At 44.6% G+C, this 14,396-nt stretch overlaps 1 protein-coding gene across 3 annotated transcripts in view; it reads right to left on the bottom strand.

Annotated features, from left to right (window-relative positions):
• nalcn (sodium leak channel, non-selective) overlaps window positions 1–14,396 on the bottom strand; it is a gene marked incomplete at its 5' end in the record, with an annotated part of 69,802 nt that overhangs the window by 6,892 nt on the left and 48,514 nt on the right. For all 3 annotated transcript variants that reach the window (XM_079731306.1, XM_079731305.1, XM_079731307.1), the window contains 20 exons: window positions 1–125; window positions 242–335; window positions 849–997; window positions 1,120–1,188; window positions 1,720–1,839; window positions 2,093–2,167; window positions 2,274–2,380; window positions 4,261–4,354; window positions 6,003–6,101; window positions 6,281–6,401; window positions 6,514–6,620; window positions 6,821–6,925; window positions 8,408–8,575; window positions 9,983–10,114; window positions 10,699–10,819; window positions 11,644–11,694; window positions 11,828–11,950; window positions 12,159–12,250; window positions 12,951–13,020; window positions 13,604–13,705. The exon at window positions 1–125 is cut by the window's left edge and continues 8 nt beyond it. In XM_079731306.1, the coding sequence (XP_079587432.1) occupies window positions 1–125; window positions 242–335; window positions 849–997; window positions 1,120–1,188; window positions 1,720–1,839; window positions 2,093–2,167; window positions 2,274–2,380; window positions 4,261–4,354; window positions 6,003–6,101; window positions 6,281–6,401; window positions 6,514–6,620; window positions 6,821–6,925; window positions 8,408–8,575; window positions 9,983–10,114; window positions 10,699–10,819; window positions 11,644–11,694; window positions 11,828–11,950; window positions 12,159–12,250; window positions 12,951–13,020; window positions 13,604–13,705 (2,124 nt within the window). The remainder of the gene's footprint in view (window positions 126–241; window positions 336–848; window positions 998–1,119; window positions 1,189–1,719; window positions 1,840–2,092; window positions 2,168–2,273; window positions 2,381–4,260; window positions 4,355–6,002; window positions 6,102–6,280; window positions 6,402–6,513; window positions 6,621–6,820; window positions 6,926–8,407; window positions 8,576–9,982; window positions 10,115–10,698; window positions 10,820–11,643; window positions 11,695–11,827; window positions 11,951–12,158; window positions 12,251–12,950; window positions 13,021–13,603; window positions 13,706–14,396) is intronic.

Below are 14,396 nucleotides of genomic sequence, written 5' to 3'. Positions count from 1 at the left end.
AGGTTGAGCATAATATACGCTATGATGACATAGAAGGAGCAGAAGTAGATGAGAGCACCGGCGTAGTTGCCGCAGTCCGTCTCCCAGTACCGATGCATGTCGGGGGTGCAGAACGGGGGCTGCACCTGGGGTGTGGGGACAGATCATCCATAAAACACACATAAAGTCAACACACAGCTCTGGGAAGCTAATCTCGATCCCATTGCTTAAAGTCAATAAGAATGACTCAAAGAAACGTTACCATGCAGTCGTGCATGATTTTATTCCAGTCCTCGCCCGTGACGATCCGGAACAGCACCGTGATGGCCTTGCCCGCCGTGGAGAAGTTGGCGTGCCTATAAGACACACACACACACGCGCGCGCGCGCGCCCACACAAGCACACACACACACACACACACACACACACAGACACACACACACACGCACGCACGCAAACACACACACGGTTTGTTTTGATGCCTTCTACAGGTAGACTTCGATTAGAGAGTTAGTTTCAAACCTTGAATCTTTTCATTTGGGGTAACACACCTTAACCACTAGACTATCCTGCCCTCTATTACCAGAATATTAATGACAGTGTTTCCAACGTGTTTCCGGAGGGGAGCGTTGAAGCCCTGCCGAATGCAGATGCTCCCCTCGGACCGGCGGACAGCTCAGGTTTGTTTGCCTTGAGGCTGCGCTCAAGGCTCAAACCAATACACATTTCACCTGCTTAACGCTGAACTGTCGTTTCTTAGCCTAGTACCATAACCCTATTACAGGTTTCTAGCAGTACAAAGGAGTATATTCCAACGCTTTTGCCGGACGCTCATCGTGTGTTGAGTTGCAGATCCTCGCCTGTCTCACCGGTTGATGTTTTCCCCGTATTTCACAGTGCCGAACAGGACGACGCCGGCAAAGGCGTAGCAGAGGAGGAGGAGGAACATGCCCACGATGATGAAGAAGCTCTTGTACATACTGACCACGACGGTCAGCAGCAGCATTTTCAACGTCACCTTTGTAAAAACGAAAAAAAAAAATTGTATAATTGCACACAGGCCTTGGAGGAGACAAATGGGTTAATTCAATGTAATGATGAAATGTAATGCAAATGCGTTGTTCCTGATGTTGTACTCACATGTTTACCGCATATGGTGAAGAATCTGAAGACGATCACACATGTGCCCATCATGTAGGTGTAGGCGTTCTGTGGGCAGAGGCGTACACATTCATTTGATCATTTTGTGTTCAGAGACGTGAAATGATTTCAGCAGATTTCCAATTTCAGCATTACCACACTGTAGATTAAGTATTTAACCAAATCCAACACACTGACGCTAATAAACTACAGAATTAAAGAATGATTGGAAAGCAAAGTATTATAAGTCTCCTAAAAGCACAAACACACTTGTTGGAGCCACTCTCAGAAGCCCTGACAATCCAACAATGGAAAAAGGTCAAAGAGAATACTTAGTATGGGTGTATGTGTGCACTGTTCTTGCGTTTGTGTGCGTGCCTGCGTGCGTGAGTGAGTGAGTGAGTGAGTGAGTGAGTGAGTGAGTGAGTGAGTGAGTGAGTGAGTGAGTGAGTGAGTGAGTGAGTGAGTGAGTGAGTGAGTGAGTGAGTGAATGAGTGAGTGAGTGAGTGAGTGAGTGAGTGCATGTTTGTGTGTATGCAGGCGAGCAAGTGTGAGTGTTTGTGTGTGCATGTATGTGTTTGTGTCCTGGCATTATCTTACCTGCAAGGCAAAGTGCAGGACTATCCAGATGACCCCGAGAGAGGTGACCAGCAGGTCGTAGCGGTTCCGACGGCTCTGCCAGTAGCCCGCTGGAGTCATGGCTATCAGCTTCATGGTCACCTAGGCAACCACCATAACACAAATCAAATGGCCTATAACATCTTAAAGCAAAAAGTGCACGCCATTTCGGGACAGACACTGATAGACTAGAGTACTTTACAAAGCTAAACAATATGATTATACTCATTTTTCGAGTCCAATCATGCAGAGGGCAATGGAAATTTTCCCTCTGCATGATTTGGGCTTTGAAAAATAAATGAAAGTGCAGAGTGCATAGCTTCTTACTTTGAGACAATGGAAAGACTAGTCTCACCTCAAGGACAAAGATGAAAGTGAACACCACTGACATGGTTGCCAAGGGAACCGTTACTGGATCCTCCACGTCCCACTGTGGAAGAAACACACACACACACACACACACACACAAATATGTATATGTGCAAATGTATTCCCTAAGACACAGGCTTTAAGGATGATTGAACTTCCCATTGTACCTTCACAGAGAGCAGCACTGACTGGGCCAACACCAGCACAGCGATACCCCGCTTGAAGAAGGGATGCTGAGTGATGTCATACATCTTGGCCCGGAAGCCCCCGTTCTCTGTCAGGGAAGACGAGGTTCAGAACACGAAGCAGCAGGCACAGATACACAGGGATATCCAATGACAATAGTATGTTTTTTATCAATCGCTGTACAAGTCAACATTAGGGGGTGAGGATATTAGTAGAACAGTTTCAGGCACCATTGATAATGGTATCATGAGAACAAAAGAAAACGGTTTACGAAAAAACAGATTGGGAATTTTAATAACCCTCAACAAAACAAACTTTAGTGGCTGACCACAATCTAATAAACAACTACAACACTACAGAACACAACAAAACTCTGAAGGACGTAGCAGATCTAATCAATGTATCTGTCGGGAGGCTAAGGGACAGCTTGTCTCCTCAGTGACAACTTGACAGCCCTTGTTGTTAAACTCTATAAATTCTTCCTCCTCATTTACTGCTATATGCTTCTGCTTGTGCATCACTTTATGGGCTGCACATAATCTTTACTATCGTCTTATATCCTACATGATACACAACAATAGTAGCTCACTCTCGAACAGCGGCTAAGCTTTGAAAAAAGATAAACTCCTGCTAACGCATTAACTAAACACTGAGTAAGTGAACATGTCAGTAACTGAGTTAATGAGCGAGGAAATAAGTAAGAGTAAATGAGTGATTCAGTGAGTGATTGAATGAGTAAGTCAGAGAGTGATTGAGAAAGTATAGACGTTTCTGAGACCGAGTCAGTTACTGAATGAGCGAGTGAGTAAGTAAGCAAATGAGTTAGATAGTGAGTCATTGAGTAAGCAACAAGTCAGTTACTGCGGGAGTGAGCCATTGAGCAGGTGACCAAGTATGTTAGTGAGGGAACGAATGAGAGAGTGAGTGCGTGAGTGAGTGATTCATTGCGTAAGTGAACAGGTCAGTAACTCCGTGAATGAGTGAGGGGGTGAGTGATTGAGACAGCGATCCGTGCGAGCGAATGGCAGCAGCACTGAGGGCCGTTTGGCTGAAGATCAAAAGCGGGGCGGATTGTTGCCGGTGTCAGCAGAGCGTAGCCGACACCATTGATTTTCTGTTCAGTTCCACATCTGAACTGTACTCACAGGGCTCTGCGCAGGAGCCCCACCCCCCCCCCCAAACGATGTCTCAAAGGACCCTACCCCCCCACCCTCCCACTGCCATCCTCCTCTGCATCACTTGCTGCTGTTGGGATGTCGGATGGATAAAGAACAGTAGTGTTGAAACGCCCCCGGAGGCTTGGTTGCGATTGACAGGGAACATGTAGGGTGTGTTGGTGTAGATTTAAGGGCCGTCGGCGACTGAGAACTGAGCATTTAGGAGATGGCTGTCTCCTCTGTAGAATGGGGACTGCATGTGTACAAGATCTGCTTACTTGACCTACTTGGGTCCAGCTTCCCCCTAAATCCCAATACTTTGCCTTATGCAACCATTTGTTTCTTCATGAGAAAAGGAAAAGTTATTGAATGAATGAATGAATGAATGACGTCACATATGTTTCCTTCATGATAAAAAGCAGGGCTTGCAGATACGACTCTCACACTTCTCCCAGTGGAGCAAATTCACTAAATATGCAACCACCTAAACCTGTGTTCACACACACACACACACACACACATACACACAGTTAAATTGAGTGAATTAAAATACAACACAGATTAAGCTTAACCCATTCATTTCAAGCTTTTTTTAATAGATGGACTGTAGGAATGTGTATTGTGTGTAGATTTGTATGCATATCTACATGCATGCGTGTATGTTTAGTACCTGGGCTAATCATGTGTACATGTGCTTGGTGCTTTTGTATGCATTGTCTACATGCATGTTTATAGGTGGATTATCTGGGCTAATCTTGTATACATGTGTGTTTGCATGTGTACGCGTATGCATGTATGTGCGTTGGCGTACCTGGGCGGGGGGGCAGATGGAGGGGCTGGGCTATCTTCAGTCGACTCTTCAGGTCTTCCCACCTCCTCTGGTCCACCGTTAGCAGAGCAGTTCCCTGTGGGCCGGAGACAGACAGGTCAAAACCTGGGGAATCCCCAGGAACCTGCAGCATTTAGGACGGAGCACTGAGAAGCAAGGCAGCTGTGTCAGTGTATGATGTGGTTCATGCAGAAGATCTATCACTTTTTGCCATTTATTTTTAAATCAATACCAGTGTGTTCTACTCACTAAACTGTTCCTCTTGAATCATCTTGAGAAGTCATCAAGCATAATATATTTGTTTGTTCTACAATCAACCCACGAGCAGTTGCTTGCACACTGGCGTTTGCTTGGACCAATAAGTACTGATGGACAGTGATGTCTTTTGAGTTCGATATGTCTTTAACCTTACTGAATTTAATCAAAGACACCGACACACATTTCAACTCATTAATGTTGCTTTACTGGAATTCTCCAACTGGATGTGTTATATTAAACATGTTCCCTCCAAATTGATACACATACATTCAATATAACGTTTATCTTAAAAGGGACAGTCCTACTCAGTACATGACAGGCAGATGTACAGTATTCACATTGGCGGTTAATAACACTTGATTGAATTCTGTAGTTGGCTTCAGAAACAATGTAGCCTTTTTCTCTTATGTTACTTCATATACTGCAATGCGGTCCCGCTTGCCTTTTCAACAAATAAGACTTTTGTCTTTCCCCTCCTGAAGCCCACGACGGACACAGCTGGCAAGCACTTCAAAGGCAAGCTTGTAAATGTAACACAATCCAATCAAATCCCAAAGGGTTTGATCATATTACACAAGTGCTAAGATGCACTCTGAAAGCCATTTCACATCTTCTTCAAATGTGCTCCAAGGGAATCATGAACCTCACAGATCACTTATGGACCCTTGGTGTTGTTAGTGGCAGTGTTTATTGTCGTATGTTTCAAAGTTTTTGTCATGTCATATTAAAAGTAGTATATTGGGCATCAGAGTAAAAAACAAAAAAAATGTTTTTGTTGTACTTGATCTGTTTTTGAATGCCTTGATTTCGCAGTTCTATTTATTTTGTGTTTCGTGTCTTCAGGTCTTGTTAGTCAGTGGACATTTTTTTGTGCAGAGTTGAAAAGTGTCAGCCAGGCACCATCAGTCAACGCAGATCACCATCTGTGGTGGTGCTGTGAGCTCCTCTATTCAAAATAATAGGATAATGTATATGGACACGCACTGTGTTCAACCCCATGAAGGGTTTTCTGGAGCAGCAAATCAGGGAGGTAAACCTGATATTCTTTCATGTTATTGAATCCACAGTATTTTCCATTTCAACCCCTCTGATTCCATTATTTCGAAAGAAACCGTGAAATTGATTTGTTTCTGATATTTCTTTTTGAAATAAAAGAAGTGAACTAATGAAAAACAAGAATGCATCCAATGCTGTTTTAATATTAATACTAGGTATTACATCGCATGTATAATCTCATTGAGTTTGCCACAAATTTGATTCAAAAGTGAGCATCAGCATGAATCTCATATTTTGATTATAACTTTAACTGTTACTTTTTTAATTACATTTGACCGACAGACATGCATTGAGTGTATTTTATTTGCCAACATTTTAAATGATACAACCATGTACATAAGAGTTCCAGTGTTTATGAATGCATCATTAGTGGAAGGTGGCTAGTGACTACCAGTGACTATTTGACTCACCTTGTTCTCATTGAAGTTTGCAATGACCACACCCACAAACAGAGTGAGTCCAATCATACAGCCCAGGAACACAAAGACGTGGATGTAGATGCCATGGATCTGATGTGGAAAGTACGAAGAAATGAGAACACTCCCTGATTAAAATAACACAAAATAACTTATTTCGGTGAGTTCTTTGCTTTATTTCAACCATTGCACCCTTCCTCACTCAACTAATGAGTGAGGAAGGGTGCCATGTTTGAGATCGATTGATTTGGAAGCATTGGGTCGTTTCGTACCGGTCCGACCCGGTGAATGATGACGTCCCGGACCTCCACCCAGCCCTTGAGTGACAGCACCTCAAACAGAGCCAGCATGGCGTTGCCCACGTTGTCAAAGTTAAAATTACGAGGGTTGGCCCTATGAATAGGATTGCAGGGGATAACAACACATGAGTCATCACCGCATCGTTAAGCACATCAATCAAAGCAAAGCTGGAGAAAGAGGAAATATAAAAAGGCAATCGCCGTACCAAACTCTTGGCACCCAGAACCCTGGCTTCTTCTCTCCGGCCTTCAGCCTCAAGTTGAGGTTCTTGGAGACGCTGACGTTTATTCTGAAGATACCGTGGCAGTCCACCTGCAATGGATTCATCAGTAGCACGTGATCAGTAGCAAGAAGAAGGATGTTCATGGATAATTATTGGATGCAGGGTCATCTATGGATTTGATTGCCATTATTGGGTCCCCTAATCAAGGGGGAGTTAATTAAGCAGACCCAATAATGTGGTCAAATTATCCCAAGGTGAAAACATCATCATTCACGACACCCCTCCATACCCTTCTCATGATATGAGGGTCGTTGCACTTCGCCAGCTTCCCAGCAAAGAGCTGAACCCCAAAGCTGGCAAACACCAGCATTAGTGTGAGCAGGAGGATGGAAACCTGTCAGTTAGAGGGGAGAGAGAGAGAGAGAGAGAGAGAGAGAGAGAGAGAGAGAGAGAGAGAGAGAGAGTTAAAGTTAGAGATATAAAGAAGGAGAGAGAGAGAGAGAGAGAGAGAGAGCGAGAGAGCGAGAGAGAGAGAGAGTTAAAGTTAGAGATATAAAGAAGGAGAGAGAGAGAGAGAGCGAGAGAGAGAGAGAGAGAGTTAAAGTTAGAGATATAAAGAAGGAGAGAGAGAGAGAGAGAGAGAGAGAGAGAGAGAGAGAGAGAGGGTGAGAGAGAGTAAGAGTTAGATTTAAAGAGAGAGAGACATCGAGACAGAGAGAGAGATGATCAATCAAACAGCTAAAGGCAGACAACTCATTCCCACACTGTGCAGATCCCCAGACCGTCGGCTCAGAGGAGGCTGAAGCTGAGGAGATTGGCTGGGGTTTGGAAGAATGAGCCCGCAGCCAATGAGATGGACGTCACTGAGATAATGTTTTTTTAACATTTTCTGAAGATCTATTAAACTGACAGAGGTGCAGCATTGTAGTTCACTGCACAAACCACTAGAGGTCTGTGGAGTACGATGCACTCCTAAAGGCTCCCTGTTTTGGTCGTATTTAGTATTAATGTAGGCTTAGATTGCACATTACAACTTTTTTATTTTTTTGTGACGAAAAATATTGCCGAAGCCTAGCATAGGTTGTGTGCATTAACATTGATTTGTTTGATTTGACAGACAGACAGACAGAGAGAGAAGGAGCGAGAGACAGACAGACAGACAGACAGACAGACAGACAGACAGAGAGAGAGGAGCGAGAGACAGACAGACAGACAGACAGACAGACAGACAGAGAGAGAGAGAAGGAGCGACAGACAGACAGACAGACACAGACAGACAGACAGACAGACAGACAGACAGACAGACAGAGAAGGAGCGACAGACAGACAGACAGACAGACAGACAGACAGAGAGAGAAGGAGCGAAAGACAGACAGACAGACAGACAGACAGAGAAGGAGCGAGAGACAGACAGACAGACAGACAGACAGACAGAGAGAGAAGGAGCGAGAGACAGACAGACAGAGAGAGGAGGAGCGACAGACAGACAGACAGACAGACAGACAGACAGACAGAGAAGGAGCGACAGACAGACAGACAGACAGACAGACAGACAGACAGAGAGAGAAGGAGCGAAAGACAGACAGACAGACAGACAGACAGACAGACAGAGAAGGAGCGAGAGACAGACAGACAGACAGACAGACAGACAGAGAGAGAAGGAGCGAGAGACAGACAGACAGAGAGAGGAGGAGCGACAGACAGACAGACAGACAGCCAGACAGACAGACAGACAGACAGACAGACAGAGAGAGAAGGAGCGAGAGACAGACAGACAGAGAGAGGAGGAGCGAGAGACAGACAGACAGAGAGAGGAGGAGCGACAGACAGACAGACAGACAGACAGACAGACAGACAGACAGACAGACAGACTGACCAGGAAGATCTCCTTGAAGCCCTTGAGCACCTCCCGCACCACCTTCCTCATCTGGGGCACCAGCTTGAAGATGCGCAGGGGCCGCAGGGCGCGCAGCATCATCAACAGCTGGGCCCCCGACTCCGGGGGCACGTTGGGGGGCAGCCAGCACAGGAAGATCAGGCTCACCTAAACGTCCACCACGCGACAGAGGGGGCGGGGGGGTGTGCGGAGGAGCAGACAGCCGAGAGCGATTAGCACATAGGAGCTACATCTCTGCACGTTAAACACTGACGGGGCAACGCGTCGGAGGGAATTGTTTTTAATAAACTGTTGGTGCGCGTGATCATCCATTTGCATGGTTGCAGATGCAGAGACGTGAAGGTAATTGTATTTTTATTCTCTGTGTGCATTTAGGCGACAGCATTCCAAGATCCAGATCCAGAGTTGGAATCAGATAATCTCTGTTTTTTTGTATTTAATCAAGCTTATATTCAATCAAGAGGCACTCTTGTAGCATAGCAAGACCAAATGCCATGTTGTTTAATGTGCCATTTCTAAAAATGCCTAGTCAGCCCTGCAGCAAAGCTAATTTCCCTATCTATATGCAAATTGCATGTGTAAGAAATAGAAAATAAATGATCAACTAATAGAAATAAAAAGAGGCCAGTACACATCAAATTAAATTAAACTGATAAACGGAATCAGATAATATTCACAAATTGAACAGCAAGCTCACTAGACAGTGAAGTACGCGAACATAAATCCAAACAAAGTAAATGACTGGACTCAAGCAAACAAATACACAAAATGGAGTTCTATAGACGCAAGTTCAGGATATAGCCACACCTGTTAGGTCACTAACTCCCAATGTCTACCTGTATTTAAACCCGCCCTATTCTCCCGGATTCTTGTAGCATTCTGCACTTGCATGCTCCATCAACCCCAACTCCACCCGGCTATCTAATTCTCCAGGTCCAGTAGTGGGATTCATTCAATCGAATTATTCATTATATATCGAGCTCCAGACCGTAAGATTTCCTCCGAGAGTTCCCATCCAAACTTCACAGTTCCTTCACACCCCCCCAACCTGTTTACCACATCCTCATTTATCAATAAACTGACTTAATCTCCTACTGCTCTGTACTCATGAGCTGAACGCTAGCTGGAAGGGTGAGGGCTGGTCACACCAATCAGGCTTTAGATGAATAATCTAAAATCTGAAAGCAGACTAGCTCAAGTCAGGGTGAACATGCGTGTCAATTTCTTTTGCTTCACATTTTTTTTCGACCAATGATTACCAATAACTGGAGCCCTGGATCTGTAAGGTTTTAAATCAACAGCGGGTAAACTTAGACCTGTCGAAATACAGGGATAAACAACTTCAGAAAGCTTGATTCAGTCACGGCAGTGAGTTAGGCAGAACATCTCCATAACGAAACAGGAACCAACGCCCGTAATAACCCAGCCACTTTCAGTCGTTAGTATCGGCCCTGGCTCTGTGCCATCTCCCCCCAGAGGTTCTGCTATAGCATGGTAGGACTGCTGGAGGTGAGATTATGTGATGGCTCACTGAGAACATCTTGACTCATTTACCAGGTATATGAAGATATCCATCACTCCCCCAAAGTCTCTGATGACCGCCGTGGGCGTGAAGAACAGGCCGTCCGCCATGATCTTGAGGTTCAGCTCCAGGCTCATGAAGATCACAAACACGTACTCCCCGATCTGAAACATTCATCTATTCAAATATACTTCCATGTAACATGTAACGGTTTCTTGATACATTCATTGGTAAGCAGTCCCTGCAGGCCTTGATGCATTCATACAATGTTTAAATAATCATGCATAGGCCTTAATTATGAAGGTCACTATGGTGCAAAACTTGAGAGTGTGTAGACCAGGGTGAGAGATTAATAGGGAGTCGAGGCAATTCACCCCTTATAAAATATAGAATTGCCTTTGAAGTTGGGATGGTGGGGGGTTTTAAAATGGATCCATTTCTATTTTATCAAAATTGTTATATCTATTTTGGAATTCATTTGATATTGGCTTTCATGCAAAGAAAATGACCCAAAAACATATGACAAAGGGTAATTTCCATCCCTGGTGTAGACTAGATTTGAGAACTTGTTAAACAAACTCTGAATGTGTGTGTCAAAATGTTAAACCTGTGTCTTGAATTAAATTTGCTTACAAATGTGTCATTAGATATATACATAAACATACGCATGCATTTGGATGACATACTATATCTACATGTATTGTTCATATGGCCCTGCGTCCAGTGTGTCTATGCTGTGTGTGAGCACCTGTAAGGTCGGGGCTTGCATGACCCTGGTGAAGGGTGACTCAAACATCATGGAGATGCAGGAGCAGATGGTCACCACGATCATCACCCAGTCCAGGTAGGTGACCAGACCCAGGAGGTCGCTAGAGTGTTCACACACACACACACACACACACACACACACACACACACACACACACACACACACATACACGAATCCATCCATACAAACACACACACACACACACACACACACACACACACACACACACACACACACACACACACACAAACACAGTTAGAGAGCAGTGTGCCTGTGCTGATTAATTAGTGAAGCTGAAAAGACCGTAGACACAGGAATGCTAACTCGTACATGCCCTAAGCACTGAATTTTAAAATGACAGCAGGGAAGGGTAAGAATAGCAATGAAGAAAGATTCTCTGAGCACTAGAAAGACAGACACATGGAGACACACAGGCAGACAGACAGACAGGAAGGAAGAGAGGCACAGCGGCAGCCACAGAAAAAAAGGAAAGGAAGGATAATAGAACGATACAATGAAAGAAAGGGACGAAGGAAGAAAGATGGATTCCTTTAGTTTAACAGGAATGTTGTTTGTGTGCGTATGTGTGTGCGTTTGTGTGTGTGTGTGTGTTTGTGTGTGTGCGCCCCTGTGCGTGTTATAGCCCAATCTTGCCAACAGCAGGATGTCTGTAAATTCTCCCAGTGCCAGCAGCAACAGATTCAAAGCACTGCCTCAGACCTTTTTATTTTTTTATAATCCCATTCCGTGCACTGCGGAACCTTTATTGGGTTTAATCACGGCACCAAATCAAATTTTTCTTCTGCACAACTGTTTATGAAACTCCCAGCAGACAAGTCATAAGACGAAGGATTCAAAGGAAACCAATGAGGCCCGACAGAAAGATCAATGGAAACTCAATGGGTTGACGCGCATCAGACTTACTACAGTTGGTGGTATTTGGTGTTCTTCACCGTCATGGGGTCCGTCTTGGATCTAGACACATTGAAACCACATGAATCAAACCCGTGTTTCAAACTGCAAATGCAGCTGACTCGGCGGAGAAACTTGTTTGAATGTCCGTTTCTTTGACACATCACAACACCCGGCGACTGAATGGTGATCTTACGCATTGAAGCGGGCGCGGACGATCACTCTGCAGAAATTCCTAAAGCGATGCTCTCGGCCCACTATGAACAGGGGCTTGTCGAAGTACGGGTGGTTCTCCCTCAGCTCCTCCTCTTGGACTTTCCTGTCGAAACACAAGAAATACGATTGGAAATTAACCGCAGCATATGCAATATGTAAGAATATTTTATATGTATATATCATGGATGTGAACTTCATCGCAATCCTTGATCAGTTCTGTTTTTTTTTGTATGTATTTGGTATTGATATACATATTGATATTGTGTGTATCTATATGTGTGTGTGTGTTTGAGTGCATGCAATTTGTGCACCTTTTCATTTCTGCCTGTTCTTTCTTCTCTTGAATCATCTTGATCTCACTATCCTCTCTCTGAGCATTACGGTAGCGCACTGTACTGGAATGCTGAGGAGGAAAAATGCAAAGGAGAGTCAATGAGACAACAGTAAGAATCTCCATACATATATTTAGGGCATCACTTGTGGGATGTAATGGCAGACCCTGAACCAAAGACTGTGCAAAATATGGACATCAACCATCGGTTTACAAATCGTTATGACCGTTTTTTATTTTAGCAACTGGAAGAGGAAACAGTCCATATTTGGCACAATGAGGTTGGGACTGGAATGGCCGCTGCACAGTATTCTGTGGGAAAATCGAAATAAATACTATAGAACTAGCCGCTGAGATCCTAAACAAAGAAAGACAATGCATCTATTTTACTCGCTTTTACATTACTTTATATTATATTAATGAAATCACAATTTCCCCATTGGCTTCGAATGGTGCCCGTCATTTTTGCAAGCATCCACCACGAGCCAAATATAGGCCGTTAGAAGAACTGCACCTTAGTCGCTTCCACATGCGCTTCACAAACAGGCGGTCATGGCTGCATTTTGCCCTGATCTTGTTTAAATATTCCATTATTTAAAAAGTGCTAGACTCTACTACATGACACTAGAGGGGCCAGGGTGTCATCATCATTTTCAGTATGAATAATACAAAAATAAGTTGGCAGTTGCGGAGCTATTGCACTGGGGTTGTGCATTTAAAATGTATTTGTCTTCTATTCACGTCCTTGAAGTATTCTACTTAAGGTACTTACATCCTGGGTAAGGGTCTCCAGGGACTTCCCTCTGCTGATCCTCTGACTGGTGGATCCATGCCTCAGAGACCTGAGAGAATGAGAGAGAGAGAGAAAGAGAGAGCGAGAGCGAGAGCGTGCGAGAGACAGAGAGAGAGAGAGAGAGAGAGAGAAAGAAAGAGCGAGAGAGAGAGAGAAAGAGAGAGCGAGAGCGCGCGCGCGAGAGAGAGAGAGAGAGAGAGAGAGAGAGAGAGAGAGAGAGAGAGAGAAAGAGAGAGCGAGAGAGAGAGAGAGAAAGAAAGAGAGAAGGAGAGAGAGACACCAACAGAGATAGACAGACAGACAGACAGACAGATAGAGATAGAAAGAGAGAAGGAGCGAGAGACAGACAGACAGACAGACAGACAGACAAACAGACAGAGACAAACAGACGGAGAGAGAGAGAGGGAGAGAGCGAAAGAGCAAGATAGAGATTGACAGTGAGAGAGAAGGAGGGAGAGAAATTAAAAGGAATAATTGATGATGACAAACTGACAAGGAAGGCTACTAGGCAGCTGAGGTATTTGCAGTTCAGTCCTTTTTTATGTGTGTGTGTGTGTGTGTGTGTGTGTGTGTGTGTGTGTGTGTGTGTGTGTGTGTGTGTGTGTGTGTGTGTGTGTGTGTGTGTGTCACACCTGCGCTCCTGGCGGATATGGTGCTGGACACTGAGTATGGAGCGCTCCTTGGCTGGCTGGCCCTCCAAAGATCCACTCAGCATGCGCTGTCTGGTACAAGCTCTGCAAACCACGAGCACAAAGAGCAGGTGGTGAGAAGAGACTGTGTTTTTTTTCTGGGTTACTTTTTTCTATTAAAAAATGACTGTACATCACCTGAAAGATAAAAAATAATAATAATAAACGTTATGACCACACATCGAGGTTCTGCGGCAAATGCTTTCGCTTCGGCATGATTCACTCCATTTAAGTCGGACTGTTCAGCAAACATATAAATATAAACATTAAACATTAGGCTGGCGTACGCACAGGCATGTAATGCATGCACGTGTAAAGTACCCACACCATTCGCCTTTTGTTACAGCGTCATTATAATAGGGGCGAGCCAAAACGGCTGGCAATCACAACACACTCATCGGGTCATCAATTATGTTCTGGCCGCCCCGTTCTGCGAGGGGAGCGGCGAGAGGAAGCGGTGAAATGGGATGTAAATGCCAAACTGGCTGTAGTCCTTTAAGCTTCCATCAGACAATATGTGTGGGATTAGTGACTTCCAGCTCCTGCTGGATATAGCATATAGTACCGGCGGAGCCCCAGATCTGGGCTGAAGACACTGGCGTCACCAGCCAGGTGTGGCATCTCTCTCTGCTTATGAACACACTGGGTGAGTTGTTTATTGGCAAGAAGGGCGCTACATTGTGTATATAATGCGTCTTTGTACGTGTGTATTTACGGACGGTGTCTGTGTCTGTGT

This window comes from Pollachius pollachius (assembly GCF_949987615.1).
Source record: "Pollachius pollachius genome assembly, chromosome: 3".
NCBI classification, from domain to species: Eukaryota; Metazoa; Chordata; class Actinopteri; order Gadiformes; family Gadidae; genus Pollachius; species Pollachius pollachius.
The sequence above is the reverse complement of the archived record's forward strand: the minus strand, read 5'-3'. Positions and strand labels throughout refer to the sequence as shown.